Genomic DNA, 20,913 nt, shown 5'->3' on the forward strand with positions numbered 1-20,913 from the left:
CCTTTATTTTTGGGTCTCGTTTATCTGGTTAAAGCCAATATTCAGCCCTGATCTGGAAAGCTGAAACTGGACAAAGATAGGACTGTGTTTTATGTGGTCTGGTTACCTTATGCAGTGAAGTTCTGAATATCACATTACTGAGGCATTCATCAATTCTCATTGGCTTCCAATCCAGGAAAGAATACAATTTAAATTCTACTGTATACTATTTAAAACTATAAATGGAGACAGCCCAACCTATCTAAACGACCGCCTCATCCACAGCACCTCTACCAGGCATAGAAAAACACACACCCCATTCACTTACCCCCCAATCAAAGAAGTAAAACGGAAAAAACTATACAACGGACTACTGGCCACTCAGGCAGCGAAGATAGACAACCAAGTCTCCAACCTATTGACAACAACCCCAGACTACAAGATGTTCAGAAAGGAAATAAAAACTATACTCTTCAAGAAATCCCTTAATAAAGCTTAATACCATGATAAAGCTTAACCCCCCTCTTACCATCCCCTCCCTAACCCCAGATCCTACTTTTCCCTCTCTTGGAAATCTTCTCTGATCTAACGTTGTAACCCTTCTTGCATAACTCTTTTTGTAATCCGCTTTGAACCGAAAGGTAATGGCGGAATAGAAATCTGTAATGTAATGTAATATCCCCAGATAGCCCCGCACAGACAACGCAACTAGACAGGAGTTTCTCCTGCTCATTTGCATTGCTTTGAACATCAACCCCTATGTCTGTATTTGAAAATTCTGCCCCAGAAACACCTGCAGGCAAAGTGCAGGTAATTTAACACTGGTCAGTATTTTATAGGAGGACATTTATGTGCAAAATTGATTTTAAGCACAACAAGGACCTGATTCTACATATAGGGCAAACCCCCTCCCCCCAAAAGAAAAACACGGTACTGTCTAGAACGGCACTAAGGGCGATTCTATAAAAGGCAAGTGTTATATATAGAATCATGCTTAGTGGCCGTATGTGTCATTAAATCTGGGGTGTCCAACCTCGGCCCTTGCCAGGTTGGATTTTCAGGATTTCCCCAATGAAAATGCATGAGATCTATTTGCATCAGTGGAAGCAGTGCATACAAATAGATCTCATGCAAATTCATTGGGGAAATCCTGAAAACCCAACTGGATTGTGGCCTCGAGTATTGAGGCTGGGCTACCCTGATTTAAGCGCACACATTCAGACCATGGAAAACCAGGCTTAAATCCTTGCGCCTAACTTGTGCGCAGATCAGGCGTATTCTATATCAGTGTATGTAACTTTTAGGAATGCCCATGACCAATAATGCCCCTCCTCTGGCCACACCTGCTTTTCGGATTTGTGCGCTATCTCTAATGCGCATCTCTTTAGAGAATGCACCTACCAAGCTGTGCGCATAGCTTCTCTTTAATACCAATTAATTGGTCTTGTTAATCAATTAAGTTGTGCATACAAATCGGTTGTGAGCACCGATTTGAGCATACAACTTATGGCGCTATATACAGAACTGGGGTGGGGGCCAGTGGGTGATTTTATACAGGCCCGTTAGTTTATCGAGTCTTATGTATGTGCAATACGTACCAGGATGAAACCGTATGCGTGCTGTTGTTGTCAAGACAGCTTTGATCTGGACCCTTCCAAGTGATGTTTGGCTTTGGACGTCCACAGACTTTGCAATGTAGCGTCACTGTGTCCCCAAGCACACAGGTGACATCTACAAGTGGCACCAAAAATTCTGGGGCAACTGAGATAAGAGGAAAAGAAAATGTTGGTAAATGAAATACACGCAAACCCTTACTTCCTAATATTATTCCAGGTTGGACCATGCCTTTGGAGCATTCTTTCTGAACATTCTGATAAATCAAATATCATTTTTCATGAAAGATTTTTTGAGAAAGAATGCTCTTTTTGACACTGAGTTTAGTTTTTTTTTTAAATTTCTTTATTCATTTTAAAGCCATAAGTAAGTGCAAAATAAAATACAATCATATAATTCTATAAAAGCACTTAAATACAATTACAATTATAATCTATGACAAAAAGATTATCACCCCCCCCCCCATAATTATATCTAAGAACTACACTCTAATTGAGAATTGAAAAATACATTCCCGCCCTGGACGTATAAGACCAAAGAGCATAATCAGCAAATCTTCAGAAACTTCTTATAATATCCCTGATGTGTGCCCAATCCAGATCCCTAGTACCTGGCCAAAACCCAAATAGTAGCAGCATTCCATTCAGAATCTCAAAGAATAGCAAGATTCCGGAATCCCAGAGAGTAACAAGATTCTAGAATCCCTAAGGAGTAGCAACATTCCATACAGAATCTCAAAGAATAGCAAGATTCCGGAATCCCAGAGAGTAACAAGATTCTAGAATCCCTAAGGAGTAGCAACATTCCATACAGAATCTCAAAGAATAGCAAGATTCCGGAATCCCAGAGAGTAACAAGATTCTAGAACCCCAAAGAGTAGCAACATTCCATGCTACCGATCCAGGGCAAGCAATGGCTTCCCCCATGTCTTTCTCAATAATATTCGTGCTGAATCACAACACACTGTGGAAAGTTTTTTGTGAAGGATGTTTTATAGTCAATGAGATGTTTTATCCCATTTATTTTGAAATTAGTGTCCCTCAAACTGGGCTCTGATGCTTTTTCGTTCCCCAATCAAATCATTTATTTATTTATTTATTTATTTATTTAAATGCTTTGCTGTGAAGACTGTGTGCTATAACCTAAAAGTCTGGTGTGTGGAATTTTTTCGATTGATACAATTTATTTTTCCGCTCTCCTTTTTTTTGTGACTGGGTTGAGAACCCCTGGTCTGGATCTTTTGCCATTGATGCATGATCGTACAACCTTTCATGACATTCAGTACACCTTTTACATATCAAACGCCAAATTCCCCAAAAGTCCAAATCTGTCTCAGTTTAGTTACGATGGACTTTTCCAGTGATTAAAGAAGTGCCTCTCAAACTGTGTGCCATGGTGTGCCCTGAAGAGATTCCGGGTATGCCACGAGAGATTCCTGAATTTTACTTTATTTTTAAAAATTCCCTTTATAAGTCTACACTAGAATAGATGACATGTATGTCACTTACGCAAGAGTCTGTCAATGTTATGAGCGTCTGTGTGCGTACCAGACAAGCATTATTGGTCCTTGAAATCTAATGGCAAGTAGTTATCCTAACTTGAACAACAAAGCAATAAAGGCTTTGTTATCGTTTGAATCTTCTTATCTTTGTGAACTTAGATTTTCAGCTCTGACAGAAATTAAATCTAAAAAAAGAGAACTGCAGATGGTGGATGATGAAATGCGTGTTTGCTTGTCGACTATTGAGCCGTGTTTTGAGTTAATTTGCACTCAAAAATAAGCACATCCATCACATTGATTAGCAATTCTATTCTATCTACATTAGTTTCACCGTTGTTACAATTACCCATATACAATACTCCCCTGAATATGGTTTTTAGGCAGAGGCGATAAGAGAGGGCAGCTGGAGAGGCAGAAGAGGGCAGCCGGAGTGTCGGCGAGTGAAGGAAATCACTCGCTGTATGCTCCGACCGCCTCTTCCTGTACTAAAGTCGGGCCTCACCAATCAGGAGCTGCTTTGACACGCAGCTCCTGATTGGTAAGGCCCAACTTTAGTGCCCTCTCCTGCTCGGTCATTCGTGGTCAGAAAATCCGCGAATGACTGGGATTGCGAACCGCCGTCCGCGTATGAGCGGGGGGGATACTGTATAGCTTAAAGAATTTTAAATAAATAACTCTCCAATGTAATTTTATGTTGGTTTCGCAATTTTATCATTTCAATTATAATGTGCTACAAGAAACATTTGCTCCATTCAGTGTGCCGGAGCTAAAAAAAAAGTTTGAGAGACCCTGGATTAAAGCATCAATGTTCTTTAAGAACATAAAACTGTCGTATGCGGACACTGCCATCCTTCTGTGAGACTTTAATATTATCAGAGGAAAAAGAGAAGGAAATGGAAGGTTACTGGAGGAAGAGTATGGAAGGCTCTATACGAGTTAATCTTATTAGATTTCATAAGGAGGGGAGGGAAGAAATGATCTCACCTTCTTGGATGAAATTTGGGTTCATCAGCTGTAAAATATGAAGAAAGAGAAGTATAGGTTAGTTTTTATTTTCTAAAATAAAGGTGGAAGGGAAACACATGTGGAAGTGGGGTATTACGAGGGGGTGCTGAAAAGTACTCAGCCCAACCAAGAAGAGAATGACGTGGATATGGCTGAATGAAAGATCTGAAACAATATCAAAACAGAGAATTTTGTTTCTGCACATTGGTAGTTAATGAAATCAGATAACACTCTTTTCGGCTACAGTGGCAAAATAATGCTCAGAATTTAGGAAGTTGGTTGGTTGGGCTGCGAACTTTTCAGCACCCCCTCATATGTAATAAAAGCATAGGACAATCAAGTCATTGTGACATCACTGATGAGGTTGGCTCTTATTGGTGGAATGAGGCATTATGACATCACAATCTCAGCTCTGGTTACCAAAGACCGAAACTCTTCACACTACGAGATGGTGCTGAAAAGTTCTCAACCCAACCAAGAAGAGAAGGACATGGATATGGTCCAATCAATGATCTGAAACAATGTCAAAACATAGAATAACGCTCAGAATTTAGGAAGTTGGTTGGTTGGGCTGAGAACTTTTCAGCATCCCCTTGTATGTAAGCAAAATTTCATACAACCAATTATATCCCAGTGGATTCTAGCTCTATTTAACTTATTCAGCAGTTATATAGAATGTTAACATTACATAACCCCCCCTGCTTTATGAAGCCGTGTTAGTGGTTTTTATCTCCAGTTGCGGCAGTAAAAGTTCCAGCACTCGTAGAATTCTATGAGTATCGGAGCTCTTACAACCATGGCCAGCAATAAAAAATGTTCACACGGCTTCATAAAAGGGAGGGGGAGGTAGTATGCCAAGTTTTCTAAGAAATTCAGATAATTTTATTGGCATGACGATATCATGTGTGTTGCCAAAATATTACATATTTTGAAACATAGAAACATGAAGGCAGATAAAGGCCAAATGGCCCATCCAGTCTGCCCATCTGCAGCATCCACTATCTCCTCCTCTCCCTATTGGCTAAGACTCTTAACATTTGCATCTCCTCTTCCTATAGGCTAAGGCTCTTTACACCTGCATTGTGATGTCATAGAATTTTATGGTTATAGAAACATTGTAACAAATCTAAGTGGAAATGTCCAATCAGAAAGGTGCACAAAAAAGTGTCTTTCAACTCATCTGATTGATCCAAAATCTTTATTCATCCAAAGTAACTCAACGACCCGACATGTACATGTTTCGGCCTCACGGCCTGCATCAGGAGTCTATAAGTCATATATATAAAGACATAAATAGAACAATGAACATACAGTCATACATAGAAATATGATAATATTAAAACCAAAGCACAATAATAAAAATAGAATTGTATAAATATAAATATTTATAAAAAACAGCAAAGCACATAAATGAATCAAAAATATGTTAAAACCAACCTATTCTATTTTTATTATTGTGCTTTGGTTTTAATATTATCATATTTCTATGTATGACTGTATGTTCATTGTTCTATTTATGTCTTTATATATATATGACTTATAGACTCCTGATGCAGGCCGTGAGGCCGAAACATGTACATGTCGGGTCGTTGAGTTACTTTGGATGAATAAAGATTTTGGATCAATCAGATGAGTTGAAAGACACTTTTTTGTGCACCTTTCTGATTGGACATTTCCACTTAGATTTGTTCCTTTGTATTTTGTGGATTTGTTTCCCCTGTTTATAGAAACATTGTAACATGAGTGCAGATAAAGGCCAAATGGCCCATCCGCAGTGACCATTATCTCTTCCTCTCCCTATTGGCTAAGGCTCTTAATACTGTATTTGCATCTCCTCTCCCTATTAGCTAAGGCTCTTTACACCTGCATTGTGATGTCATAGAACTTTATGATTATAGAAACATAGTAACATGATGGCAGATAAAGGCCAAATGGCCCATCCCCAGTAACCATTATCTCTTCCTCTCTCTAAGAGATCCCACGTGCCTATCCCAGGCTTTCTTGAATTCAGACACTGTCTCTGTTTCTACCACCTCTTCCGGGAGACTATTCCACACATCTACCACCCTTTCTATAAAACAGTATTTCCTTAGATTACTCCTGAGCCTATCACCGCTTAACTTCATCCTATGCCCTCTCATTCCAGAGTTTCTTTTCAACTGCTGAAAGAGAGTCAACTCATGCGCGTTTAGATCACATAGGTATTTGAATATCTCACCTCTCCCGCCTTTCCTCCAAAGTATATAGATTGAGATCTTTAAATCTGTCCACATATGCCTTGTGACAGAGACCATGCACCATTTTAGTAGCCTTCCTCTGGACCGACTCTATCCTTTTTATATCTTTTTGAAGGTGCAGCCTCCAGAATTGTGCACAATATTCTAAATGAGATCTCACCAGTCTTATATAGGGGCATCAATACCTTCTTTTTCCTACTGGCCATACCTCTCCCTATGCACCCTAGAATCCTTCTAGCTTTCACGGTCACCTTTTCAACCTGTGTGGCCACCTTAAGATCATCACATACAATCACACCCAAGTCCCGCTCTTCTGACCTGCACATAAACTGTACCGTTCCCTCGGGTTTTTGCAGTCTAAATGCATGACCTTGCATTTCTTAGCATTATATTTTAGCTGCCAGGTTGAGGTTGAGGGGTGGTAGATTCAAGAGCAATGTAAGGAAACTCTTCTTTATGGAGAGGGTGGTGAATGCCTGGAATGTGCTCCTGAGAGAGGTGATGGAGAGGAAAACGGTGACGGAGTTCAAAAAAGCGTGGGATGAACACAGAGGATCTAGAATCAGAAAATAATAGTAAATATTGAAGAACTAAGGCCAGTACTGGGCAGACTAGCACGGTCTGTGTCTGTATATGGCCGTTTGATGGAGGATAGGCTGGGGAGGGCTTCAGTTGCTGGGAGGGTGTAGATGGACTGGAGTGAGCTTTGATGGAGACTTCAGTAGTTGGAACCTATGAACAGTACCGGGCAGAGCTTTGGATTCGTGCCCAGAAATAGTTAAGAAGAAAAAACAACAACAAATTTTTAGATTGAATTCAGGTTGGACAGACTAGATGGACCATTCAGGTCTTTATCTGCCGTCATCTACTATGTAACTATGTTACTATGTAAATTTCAGACCGTTTTTCAAGCCTTGCCAGGTCTTTCTTCGTGTTATTCACACCATCCTGGGTGTCTACTCTATTGCAGATTTTGGTATCATCCGCAAAGAGGCAAATCTTACCCAACAACCCTTCAGCGACATCATTTATAAAAATGTCAAAAAGAACAGGCCCAAAAACAGAACCTGGTAACATCTCTTTCCTCGGAACGATCTCCATTGATCACTGCCCTCTGTCGCTTTCCACTCAACCAGTCATTTACCCAGCCCGTCACTTTGGGACCCATCCTACGGACACTCCCACCGCAAACAAGCCCCCCCCCCAAGCAATGGGAGAGATGCTCACTCTCTCCCACCGCCAAGCAGCAGTAGAGATGCCTATTCTCTTCCACATTGGAAGAATAGGCATCTCTCGCCTGTAGCGGGAGAGATGCGTATTGTCTCCCGCAGCAAACAACCCCCTCCTATAGTGGGAGAGATGTCCACTCTCTCCCGCAACCAAAAGAACGCCCCCCCTTTCAGCAGCGGGAGACATGCCCATTTCCCCCCCCCCCCAGCCTCCAATCACTCTTCCCTCGAACCTTTAGATTGCTGATCGGAGGGATGCCTACTCCCTCCAGTCAGGTGGCCCGCCTCTTCCAAAATGGGCCTTCCCCTCCCCAGTGCATCCTGGGATGCACTAGGGAGAGGCCTAAGGCTCTGATTGGCCCAGACATGCCTTAGGTGACTGATTTATTTTGGTATAACATTAACCCCCCATTGTTCCATGTTAAAGTAACACTGACCACAAATTTTAAATATGCAGGAGAGGGGAGAAAGGGAATAGGGACTTGTATACTCCACCCCCTACTATGATTAGGGAATGGAGAATAAGCATGGTACGACTAAGACACTGGTAAATTAGGTCAGGAAGACCCTGGCCTAGGGTTACCAGATTTCACAAAGTTAAAACCCGGACATTTGGCCCCGCTCCCCAGCAACACCCAGTTCCGCCCCAGCCCCACCCCACACAAACCTCCTCTTAAGCTCGCGGCTGTGTCTGTGAGGGCCTTTGAGCATGAGCAGATGCGACACAATGATTTTATAGCTAGGTCAGCTCCTACCTGGATACGTCTCACTGACTGGATCCAGACTTGGATTTTCAGTGGCTTTATTTGGATAATATTGTTGAATATCCGGTTAGACCATCTCAGTAGTGGTCAGGTAATGCCAGGGTGGTACATGGGTGGAGCCAGGAGTTGCCTGGTTAGCATCAAAACTCATCTCCCTAAGCGGGTAACTACCTGGATAAAGTTAGGACAGAAATAAAAGGCTGCCTTAACTTTATTTGGTTACTTATCTGTGTATCAGTTGAATTGTTGGCCAACTTGCATCCAGACCAATGCGAAATACCTGGGTATAGGAGCCCATGGTAGCCCCTGTTAACCACTAGGGGCTGAATATTGAAAGGTGATGTTTTAATGCACATAGAGAATGACATGGGGATAGAATTTGTCCCCGTCCCTGCGGATAACCGCAGGAAACTATCCCATGTCATTCTTTAGTGTCTATCACCAGCATTCTTCAATGCAAGGCTTTGAGGGTCAGTGGCTGGGCCCATTCATACTCTGATTCTTATTTGAGCCAAGTATAGGATAATGCAGCCATTGTGACATCACTGATGAAGCTGTCTCATAGACACTGGTGGAATGAGGCATTATGACATCACAATCTCAGCTCTGGAATGTTGCTACTCTTTGGGTTTCTGCTAGGTACTTGGGACCTGGGTTGACCACTGCTGGAAACAGGATACTGGGCTTGATGGACCTTTGGTCTGTCCCAGTATGGCAACGCTTATGGTCTTAGGTTCTAGCCATCCTGTGTCATTCTGTGTCTATCTCAACATCATTCCTTCTACATCAGTATTCTTCAATGTAAGGCTTGAGAGTCAGTGGTTGTGCCCATTCATACTCTGATTCTTATGGGAGCCAAGGATAATGAAGCCATTGTGACATCACTGATGTGATTGGCTCTTATGTACTGGTGGAATGAGGCATTATGACATCACAATATCTGCTCTGGATACCAGAGACTGTCATTCTGTAGTGTCTATTTCAACCTCGGTCCTTCTACACCAGCATTCTTCAAAGCAAAGCTTGCGGGTCAGTGGCTGTGCTTATGTGAGCCAAGGATAATGAAGCCATTGTGACATCACTGATGTGATTGGTTCTTAGGCACTGGTGGAATGAGGCATTATGACATCACAATATCTGCTCTGGATACCAGAGTCTGTCATTCTGTAGTGTCTGTTTCAGCGTCAGTCCTTCTACACCAGCATTCTTCAAAGCAAAGCTTGCGGGTCAGTGGTTGTGGCTATTCATACTCTGATTCTTATGTGAGCCAAGGATAATGAAGCCATTGTGGCATCACTGATTTGATTGGCTCTTAGGCACTGGTGGAATGAGGCATTATGACATCACAATATCTGCTCTGGATACCAGAGACTGTCATTCTGTAGTGTCTGTTTCAACCTCAGTCCTTCTACACCAGCGTTCTTCAGAGCAAAGCTTGAGGGTCAGTGGTTGTGGCCATTCATACTCTGGTTCTTCCCTCTCTCCTTAAAGAATGACACGGAGATGGTTTCCTGCAGTTAACTGTGGGGACGGGGACAAATTCTTTCCCCCCTGTCATTCTCAATCTCCTTCCTTTTCAGGTCCTGTTCCTCGGCGATCTTGGAGCTTGATTTATTTTCACCTTGTGGTCATTCAGCTCAGCACACGGCAGCTTATAGCATAATAGAAATTGAACAAGAGGATTTAGCGGTGAGGCTTTTTGGGGTTTGTCGCCAATCTTTGTAGTTGCAAATTATTGCCTCCAGCAAAGTTTGAGATTTTTCCTCTCCCTATTTGTTGGTGAGCTTATAGGGTAGGTCAGCGACCTGATGGCGAGGGAGAAAGGGAAGGGACAGGAGTGGCTACATTTGAGAAGGTGAAAAATCTTCTCAAAGTTTTTTTTTTTTTTTTAAAAGGACAGGTGAAAATTATAGGGTTATTTTTCCCAGGTGAGAATAAAAGGCAAGTATCTTCCACTGATATTCATTACCCTTTCTGACAATATAATTAAAAATTAGATGGGAAAGGGGACAAAAGGCCCTTTGATGCAAAAGTTGCTAAGGGCACAGCATAATCCTTGTAGTTACTTAAAACAATAGATTCCTTTTATAGACACCTTTCAGACTAGTTAGGAGTGCTCTTAATATGGAAAATGCTTCCATAGCTATGAATGTGCTGCTATGTCTCAGCAAGCAGCATTAGCATTCTGATTGGATTTATTACTCACCTTGCCAAAGACATGCCCAAGGTGAGTTATAATAATCTTCTATGGTAGGTATTTTCCTTTAGATTTTTACATACATAGGGGGTAATTCCTTGAGGGGGTGCCAAGAATGCATGTAAAAACTGGCAGCATTCCAGCTACACGCTGTTCTATAAAATGACATTTAAATGCAATGAGGTGTAGGTTGAAGCCGCGGTGTAGCCACAGGAGGGGGGGGGGGCCAGGGGCCTGAGCCCCAAGGCGGGCTCATGCCTCCTCCAATGATATCTCACAAAACTGGCAACATTAATCGTTTGATGTTTATATCCAGCATTAAAATCAATGTATCTTTTAATATATACCATCTGGATAGAATAATAATCTTCACTCTATATCCATTTTTTTTAAAGGGACACCTCAGCCCCACCACTCCACCGCTGTAATGATTTGCTACCGCGGGAAGAATTATGTGGTGCCTCATCATTGGCTGTCCATTTTATTATAATTTATTATATTTTATAGCATATTTCAAAAATATTCAAATGTTTCTTCAGTCGCAAAGTTTTTTTTATAATAAATATCTCAACTATATAAGAATATAAATAGTACTTATCTCAGCCAAACCTGGGAGTCGGACCCGACACGTTTCGCACTAAAAAAGTGATGCATCAAGGGTCTCCCAAGGCTGCCGCTGTCATCCGACTCCTATCTGACTTTCTCATAACATAATAGGAGTCGGATGACAGCGGCAGCCTTGGGAGACCCTTGATACAGCACTTTTTTAGTGCGAAACATGTCGGGTCTGATTCCCAGGTTTGGCTGAGATAAGTACTATTTATATTTTTATATAGTTGAGATATTTATTATAAAAAAAACTTTGCGACTGAAGAAACATTTGAATATTTTTGAAATATGCTATAAAATATAATAAATTATAATAAAATGGACAGCCAATGATGAGGCAACACATAATTCTTCCCTGCGGTAGCAAATCATTACAGCGGTGGAGTGGTGGGGCTGAGGTGTTCCTCCAATAATATGGCAGCTAGTACTTGGCTGGCATTGGTGCTCAAGCCTTCCCCTTTCGGAGCCCAGTCACACTGCCTGAGCGGCAGGAAGGTGTCAGGATGCTCTGGCAGCCGATGCAGCCCTTCTGCGCAAGTTCAGTTCACAAATGAACCGAGCATGCTCGGAAGCGCTGTGTGTTAGATGTGGGAACAACCTGATGAGTTCTGCTGTTCCGGCGGGAAACTCGTCAGCTGGTGGGGCTAGGCATCCCGACCAGCAGAGGCATGATCAGGGACGGGAGGTTTTTGGCAATGGTGGCGGTAGCAGGAGGCAGCTTCGGCAATGGCAATGATAGCAGGGGTGGAGGGTAGGTGGGGGAGGGGGTGGCATTATGGTGGTTGCGGCGGTGGTAGCAGCAGCTTGGAGGGTGGGGGGGGGGGGACAGAGGAAATTCTTGACCCCCTGAGTCCTCCCTTGGGCCCACCCAAAACTAACCTTCTGACTATACCCCTAACGTGGGTGTGGGTATGGGCATAGTCTGGGTAAAGTGCACGAGGGGTGCATAGTTATACAAAGCCATAATTATGTGTTTTTTATTGTAAAATATATTTTATTGAGCTTAACAAGAGATGATACAAAAGTACAAGGCAACACAGAGAGTAAGCTCACTTTTCAACAGCACAAAACCCAACAGGAAGGGACCCCCCTCACTCCCAAACCCCCCAGAGACCCCATGTGGTCCCCAACAGTGAATAGCAATAGCAACCAGCCAAAAATAAAGAATAAACCACAAGACACACGTAGAAACACAAGGGACCACCCCAGCAACTCTCCCCCCACCCACCCCAATCCCCAGTCCTCCTTCAAACCCAGCCCATGTAAACCATTCAAAGAAAAGAAAAGGCAATGATATGCAAAGCAGACAACAGGTGGAAAGAGTAATACAAGTCAACAGTTCAGGAGGCGGCTACGGGCCACCGGAGTCATAGTGTTCCAAAAAGGCTCCCAGAGGCGTTGGAAAATCCGGGCAGGCAGGGAAGAAAAGTCTTGCACTTCACGGCGTCCTCACATCAAAAGAGTGATCAGGCGGCAACGCCAGAGGGAAAAGTCAGGTCCCTCCACTTCCATCCACTTAAGCAAAATACATTTGAGGGCTGTCACCACTGTCCATCGACGAAACGCCGCAGTCCCCGGTCTTCGAGGGGCAAAATGAATAGGGACGCCAAAAAGAAACAAAGGGGAACGCTGAAGAACAACATTCCAAATACGCTCTACAAAAAGGAAAAATAGTTTCCCGAAAGGACTGAATAGTAGGACAAGTCCAGAACATATGTCCCAAGCCAGCATCGGGGCTTGCACAGCGAGGACAGTCAGAGGAGGCTCGAAACCCCGAAAGGTGAGCTCTTTTAGGGGAAATATACCAGCGTAAAATCAATTTATATTATGTGTTTTTTTTAAAACCAGCCTAGGCACGAGCATTTACACCAGATCTATGGCAGCTACAAGTGCTCACACTTAAAATATATGGGCCTAGTCACCTTTTTAAGCCGGAATTCAATAAAGAAAATACAGTGCTTACTTTCATTTTTAGAATAGGCTCCGGAGAGGTGCCCTTTTCAATAACTGCTCTCGTAGAAGGTAATTTTTAACAGCTAGGTTAGTAGGATAGGAAGACATCTCATTTTTCCCAATTTTATATAGACAACTGAGCTCCCTTTATAAAATATTAGCACACATTTTGAAAGAATGGGGCCTACATTGTGGGCGCTGATATTTATACCCGAACGCTCAGGGCACCTTTTACAAAGCCGCGCTAGTGGTTCAACGCGCATAATAGCGCACGCTAAACCGCCGGCCGCACGAGCCGCTACCGCCTCCTCTTGAGCAAGTGGTAGTTTTTCGGCTAGCGCGGGGGGTTAGCACGTGATTGAAAGTCACGCACACTGATGCAGCTTCGTAAAAGGAGCCCTCAGTGTGGAAGGCACAGGCGGAAATCACAGCTCCGCCCACTGTCTGCCCAAACTCCTCCCCTAAACACACACACTTGCACCGCATTTACTTTTAGGTGTGACCTAATTCATTACGAAGGGTTTTATGAAGGCTGTTTTGCATATAGAGAAGCTTTACAAAACTGATGTTTTTTCGCAAGGAAATGGCCCGTTATAAAATTGTGAGTTAAAAGTACACACACCGTGAGATTTCAAACTTACTTTCACCTACAGTGAGAGGCAATCCCCAGAGATAAATTCAACATTGGTTATGATTTACTAGAACTAATCCTGTAAATCAGGGGTCTCAAAGTCCCTCCTTGAGGGCCGCAATCCAGTCGGGTTTTCAAGATTTCCCCAATGAATGTGCATGCACTGCTTTCAATGCATATTCATTGGGGAAATCCTGAAAACCCGACTGGATTGCGGCCCTCAAGGAGGGACTTTGAGATCCCTGCTGTAAATTGTGTGTGCTTAGGGTTACCAAATTTCCTCTTTAAAAAAAGAGGACACCTGGTCCCACCCCATTTTGTCCCTAGCCCCACCCCCAAACCAACCTCACGTCTCCTTCCCTTAGCTCGGGGGCTGCATCTGGAAGGCATCTGCACATGCATATACGTCAGCTCAATGACATCATGTGCATGCGTGTGACATCATCACATCAACATCCGCGCAGACGCCCTCTAGACGCGGCCCCGAGCTCGGGGACTTCCTAAACCCAGACAAACTGCCGGGTTTTGGAAATCCCTCCAGGCACCGGGATAGTCCTCTTAAAAGAGGACATGTCCGCAGCCAAAAATGTTTGAGTCCAGTTTCAGCAGTGGGAGTTTCAAAGGGACGGCTATATGTGCTTTCCTGTTGGAAATTGGTGCAACCGTACTTGCTGAACAATAGATGGCCTATTACAAACTGTAATGGCGAATTATCGATCAAGTGAAAGTAGGGTGGGAGGATAGAAATCTAGTCGAGAAACTTAATTTCAAAGAACAAAAATGGATCTTTATTCTGGATTCAGTGAAACCTAGGGCACTGAACGCTGAGCTAGAGTGGATAACGTTGGTGTAACATGAGCTCTGATCTATCCATGTCACTAGAGGGATTTTCCCTCCCGATTGGCCACATAGAGATATTTACCTCATCACGTTAATTTGAAAGTGTATAAGGACTAGGATGCCGCAGCCATGTCTTCCTGCACAAACTTGGAAATGCGGGAGACATCGCTCCAGCCGACTTAAAGGTTAGTTTTACAAAGTGATTTTTTGGATTTTCTTATTTATAGATGTATATGAGATATTGATTTATATTGATTTAATTATAGGGGGAATCCTTGATACAGCTGTCAGCATAGCTATCACTACCATTCAGCATTTTTAGTTGGCATTACTTATGTCAGCGAAGGCCTATGGGAAATTATATCAATCTGACTCTGGCATGTGAATGCAGATAGACCCTGAGGGCAGGGAGACTGTTTTAAGTATCCCTGATTGATATGTTTTAAGTAGCCCTGATTGAATCATGACTAGCTAAAAGGTGTTAATGTCTGATTAAGAGGGTGCTTAGGACAATGGGTCCAGGTGCACAGATCAAGAAGATAGGCTGCTTGAATGGGACAAAGAAGCCAGAGACTAATCCCATCTACCACGCCTGCAAGTATCACACCCTCCTTTATCAATTAAATTAACCATTGTTTCAAACAGTTTACAAATTCTAAACAGAAAGATACTGGGACATACAATAGTTTCTATACACAGAATAAGATTCCAAGCTATAAAAGCCTCCTTTCTGCTCTATCAATCTATCTAGCTATCTCTTGGCTCTTGGCACTCTGGTCCTCTCTTGTTTCACTTGAGCTCTAGCTCTCCCTCTCTTTCTCTGTCTATCCTTCTCTTTATCTATGGAACACGAAGCTTAGACCATCCCCCTTTTCTCTCTCTCTCTGCCTTTCCCTGGAACTTCACGCTTCCTTCTGGACTCTGTAAGGCAGGGAAACTGCTTTGCTCTCTCATTAATTGTAATGCTTAATTGTTGTAATGCCTATGACTACTACTTTTCTGTAAGACTATTTCTATAATATATTCTTTATGCAATCACCTCTGGCTGTGCCTCTTTGATTCTACTTCCTGGTGAATCTTCAGTGAGGGAACTGAACCTGGGACCGGGCGTTTGTCAGGGCACCTCTCAAGTGACCCCACCAACCATACATTGGGAGGGCCACTAACAAACCTGACATTTTGGGGGCTTGTCTGGGAATTGAACCCAGGACCTCTGAATGGTAGTGATAGCTATGCTGACAACAGCCACCTGGCGAAACATAGCTCTATGTCGGAGTACATACCCCTGAGTCGCGTTTTCTTGCATATTTAAGATGAGTATTTCTATTTATTAAAACTATTTATAAAAACTGCACTCTAAGCACTTTTGAAATAACTTCTTGGACCGATAATGATTTTTGGTGTAGAATATACTGTGTGTGTTGAAACCTGACTTTCACACAGTTACACCACTGAGGTCTACGAATCTCTATAATCTAAAGATGTTATTCTAAGGTCCTCTTTTCTGAACAAATGTGAATGCCTTGCTGACCTTAGTTAAGACCTTACTAGCCTGATTATTGCTATTACAAACTGACCATCTGAATATGTAACTGAAGCAACGAAGACTGCAATGCAGGGCTGCATTGCTCTAATCCAGTGTTTCTCAATTCGGTCCTGGAGTACCCCCCCCCCTTGCCACTCAGGTTTTCAGTGTATCCACAATGAATATGCATAAACTTGATTTGCATACACGGCAAATTTATTTCATGCATATTCATTATGGATATCCTGAAAGCCTGATTGGCAAGGAGGCACTCCAGGACTCGTAATCTGAGATTTATGAGTCGCACTATACTTAAGTGGGTTCAAGGCAATTTACAATACAATTTAAAGAGATACAATTTTGTACAGTACAAGGATGCTATAGGAGAGACATTATTTATTTATTTAGTTAGATTCATATCTCGTCCTCCCCGAGGAGCCCAGAACGGGTTATATGGTAACATACATAACAATAAGCAAAGAAGACATAGAAACATAGAGTATGACGGCAGAAAAGGGCCATCGGCCCAACAAGTCTGCCCACTCGAATAACCCTCCCCCCTAAACACTCCCTCGAAGTGACCCCACATGTTTGTCCCATTTTTCTTAAAATCGAGCACGTTGTTGGCCTCAACTACCTGAAGTGGAAGATCATTCCAACGATCAACCACCCTTTCGGTGAAGAAATACTTCCTGATGTCACCATGAAATCTCCCACCCTTGATTTTTAACAGATGCCCTCTTGTAGTCATAGGTCCTGTGAGGAAAAATATGTCTTCTTCCACTCCAATACGTCTCTATCATGTCTCCCCTCTCTCTACATTCCTCGAGAGTGTACCTACTTACCTAGGCGTTCTCATATGGGAGATCCTTGAGTCCTGGAGATAGTGTCACAGAGGTATCGGTAGGTGATGCGTTGGCCTCCAGTGACCACAACATGGTGTGCTTTCACCTCAGGAAGGGATTCACTAGGTGTATACCTGGCAGGGCCTCCGCGTGTGCGGATCGCCGGACTTGATGGACCGAAGGTCTGATCCGGAGATGGCGCTTCTTATGTTCTTATGTTCTTATGTTCAAACACATCAACAAAGGTCCTCAACTTTAAGGGCACTAACTTCAAGAGCATGGGAGATTTTGTCTATGAGGCGCTGCAAAACCAGGGCACGACAGATAGTGTGGAGGTACTGTGGTCAGCTCTGAAATCTACCCTACAGGAAGCAACCAACCTCTTTATTAAGACCGTGAGTAAACGGAGGAGAAATAATGGTTCTCTGCAGAGATCTCGGAACTCGTAAAACAGAAGAAAAGAGCATTTGTATCCTACAAACAATCACAACGACTGGAAGCTAAGGAAACCTATCTGGTGAAATCTAGGACTGTTAAAGTAGCAATCAGATATGCCAAACTCTAGATGGAAGAAAATTTGGCTAAGAAAAAAAAAAAAGTCCCATTGGACTGAAAAACAGCTGACGTCATTCCGCTCCACAAAAAGGGTTGCAGGTCAAAGACTGCAAATTACAGACCGGTAAGTCTCACATCAATAGTGTGTAAACTTATGGAAACATTGATTAAACACAAATTAGATACAATTCTAAACGATGGGAAGCTGAGGGATCCCCACCAGCATGGATTTACAAAGGGAAGGTCTTGCTAATCCAATCTAATCAGCTTCTTTGACTGGGTAACGAAAAAGCTAGATAAGGGAGAGTCCCTGGATGTCGTGTATTTGGACTTCAGTAAGGCTTTTGATAGTGTCCCACACCGTAGGTTATTGAACAAGATGAGTTCGTTGGGATTAGGAGAAACATTGACTGTATGGGTTAAAGACTGGCTCAGTGGCAGACTTCAAAGGGTGGTGGTAAATGGTACTCCCTCCGAAACGTCGGAAGTGATCAGTGGAGTGCCGCAGGGCTCGGTCTTGGGTCCAATCCTATTTAATATCTTTGTACGGGACCTGCCTCAGGGACTTTGAGATAAAATTGTGTTATTTGCCGATAACGCTAAACTGTGCAACATAGTGGGCAGAGTAACCGTGCCCGACACTATGACACAGGACCTACTTTTACTGGAAAAATGGTCTAATATTTGGCAACTGAGTTTTAATGCCAAAAAGTGCAAGGTTGTGCACCTTGGTAGTGGAAAACCATGCAGAACTTACTCCCTAAATGGTGAGACCTTAACAAGAACTGTTGCAGAATGGGACCTGGGAGTAATCATTAGTGAAGATATGAAGACTGCCAATCAAGTGGAGAAAGCTTCATCCAAGGCTAGACAAATGCTGGGTTGCATCCAAAGAAGTTTTGTCAGTCGAAAGCCTGAAGTTATAATGCCGTTGTACAGGTCCATGGTGAGACCCCCATCTGGAATATTGTGTTCAATTTTGGAGGCCACACTATCAAAAGGATTTGCTGAGAATGGAATCGGTTCAGCGAATGGCCACTTGGAGCCTGAAGCGTGCACAGGGAGAGAGTCAGTTGAATATCTAAGTTTATTTAATCTTTGATATACTGTTTATCAAAAACATACCTAAACTGTTTACAATTATGAGAATATTTATTTATTTTTTTTTTTATTTCAAATTTTCTTTTTATTAAGAAAAGAAGTATACAAAGAAGTAAACCACAATCCGAATACAAAGAACCAGGAACAAAGTAAAACACCAGACTAGAGGGTCTACCGCGTGGTTTCTGCGCGGAGACAAAAGATACTCAGCAAAAGCCAAGAAAAACCCACCCCCCAAACCCCCCCCCAACCCCACCCCACACCCCCCAAGCACTCCAGTGTCAGAAATTCAGAAGGGCACTTCGGGCACCCGGAGACAAATTGTCCCAGACCGGAGCCCAAACCGCTCGGAATTTCCTCCATTGACCAGGGCCACTCTTTTTAGTATCCAAATATTCATACTTCAGCAAAGTAAACAGTTCATTTTTCCACATTGTGAGGGTAGGCACCTCGGTCTGCCTCCATAACAAGAGGATACATTTACGAGATAACAAAAAAGCCTTCTTCAGCAACAGGGAATTACACCTAGAAAGCCCAAAGAGGTAAAGTGATAAAAAAGGAAAACCTTCGCTCCAAGGGGAAGTCGTTTCTTTAAGATCGTCTGTAGATGAAGGCCAACAAAAGACCAGAAGGTTTGTATTCTGTCACAGGACCAAAACATATGCAACAAACCAGCAGGGGCAGCACGGCATTTAGGGCATTCAGCATGAGTTGCAATTATGAGAATATTTTTAAGATAAAACAAACTTAAAAATAAAAAGTGGAAGGGACGACAAAACAAATAGACTTAGGGCTCCTTTTATCAAGCCGCGCTAGCGGGGTTAACGTGCGTGACTTTTCATCACGTGTTAACCCCCGCGCTGGCCTAAAAACTACCACCTGCTCAAGGGAGGCGTTAGCGGCTAGAGCAGACGGTGGTTTAGCGCACGGTATTACGCGCGTTAAACTGCTAGCGCGGCTTGATAAAAGGAGCCCTTAGTGGAATAGAAAGGAAAAATGGGAAAATGGTAAGAGCTTAAATACAATGACAAAAATAAAATCTCAAAAGGGAGGGAAGAAATGGAGGGTCTTTAGCTTCAAAAGAAGCGTTTCAGTTCGGTACTGCCGACTGCGTAGAAGCTGTTAGGGCTCTAAGTCAACGGAATCAAACTGAGACGGCGTCTTTAAAAAGGAAGGTTTTTAGCTTACGTTTGAATTGTCTAAGATCTGACGGAAGGGCGTGCGTAACGCGGGGGCAGTGACTGAGAAAATGGTTTTGTGGGAGTAAGGAGTCAGGTGAAGAGGTAGGTTTTTATTTCTTTCCAAGACAGTCTGACAGGTGGTACAATACAAAATTTCAAGTTTATTGTGCATTTGATATACCATCTATCAAGGTTATCTAAACCAGTGTTTTTCAACCTTTTTACACCTATGGACCGGCAGAAATAAAAGAATTATTCTGTGGACCGGCATCGGTCTGTAGACCGGCGGTTGAAGAACACGGGGCTAAGTCGTGGGCCAGACCCCGCCCATCCCTACCCAATCTCCACCCCAGACCCTGCCCCCATAATAGTACTAATTGCACCTTGCAAGTCCCTTGCAAGTCCCATGACGTTGCAGAGAGAAGGCTTCCGGTTCAGGTGCAGGACGCCCGTAGGAGCCACTGCCCGTGGCTTTGTGCATTGAATCAGTGAGGAAGAGGGAGCTGGCTCGAAGATAACGCCAGCACTGTGGACCAGCGATTGAAGAACACTGTTTGGGCCTGATGCACGTGCTGGCCCTGTGGACCAGGAAATTTCTGTGGACCGGCACTGGTCCATGGACCGGTGGTTGAAGAACAGTGATCTAAACGGTTTACAGTAAAATCAATTTTAAAAATATATAATCAAAAAACTTCTATTAAAACATACAGGGAACTCACAGACAAGGACAGACTAACATGAGAACAAGAGGAAAGGGGAGGGAGGGAGGGGCGGAATCCATCATTACATCAAGATTAAAATAAAATAGAGAGAGGGAAGGAAAACACAGTTGGAAGTGAGTTACTTATTTATTATGGGGTGTCGTCCACTGCCAGAGTTGTCCGCTTCATGTGTTACAAGCGTCTTTAAATAAGAAAGTTTTTAGTTTCGATTTAAATTTAATTAGCGTTGGTTCTAATCTGAGATCTAGGGGCAGCGCATTCCATAGCAAAGACAGAGAAGACTATTTTTTGAGTTGTGTCGTAAACGATATCCCGAATGGACGGGATTACCAGTAGGTTCTGAGTGTTCGATCTCAGCATTTTTGTGCGCTGATAGGGGATGAGAATTTTATCAATGAAAGCGGGAGTGTTTGCAACACGAGTTT

General features: G+C 43.0%; 1 protein-coding gene across 1 annotated transcript in view; it reads right to left on the minus strand.

Annotated features, from left to right (window-relative positions):
* KALRN (kalirin RhoGEF kinase) overlaps positions 1-20,913 on the minus strand; it is a 1,310,049-nt gene that overhangs the window by 20,099 nt on the left and 1,269,037 nt on the right. Inside the window, exons 52-53 of the mRNA XM_033944399.1 lie at positions 4,079-4,106; positions 1,578-1,740 (exon numbers count right to left, since the gene is read on the minus strand). Coding sequence (XP_033800290.1) covers positions 1,578-1,740; positions 4,079-4,106 — 191 coding nt within the window. The remainder of the gene's footprint in view (positions 1-1,577; positions 1,741-4,078; positions 4,107-20,913) is intronic.

The sequence above is a fragment of the Geotrypetes seraphini genome, chromosome 5, assembly GCF_902459505.1.
Source record: "Geotrypetes seraphini chromosome 5, aGeoSer1.1, whole genome shotgun sequence".
NCBI lineage: Eukaryota > Metazoa > Chordata > Amphibia > Gymnophiona > Dermophiidae > Geotrypetes > Geotrypetes seraphini.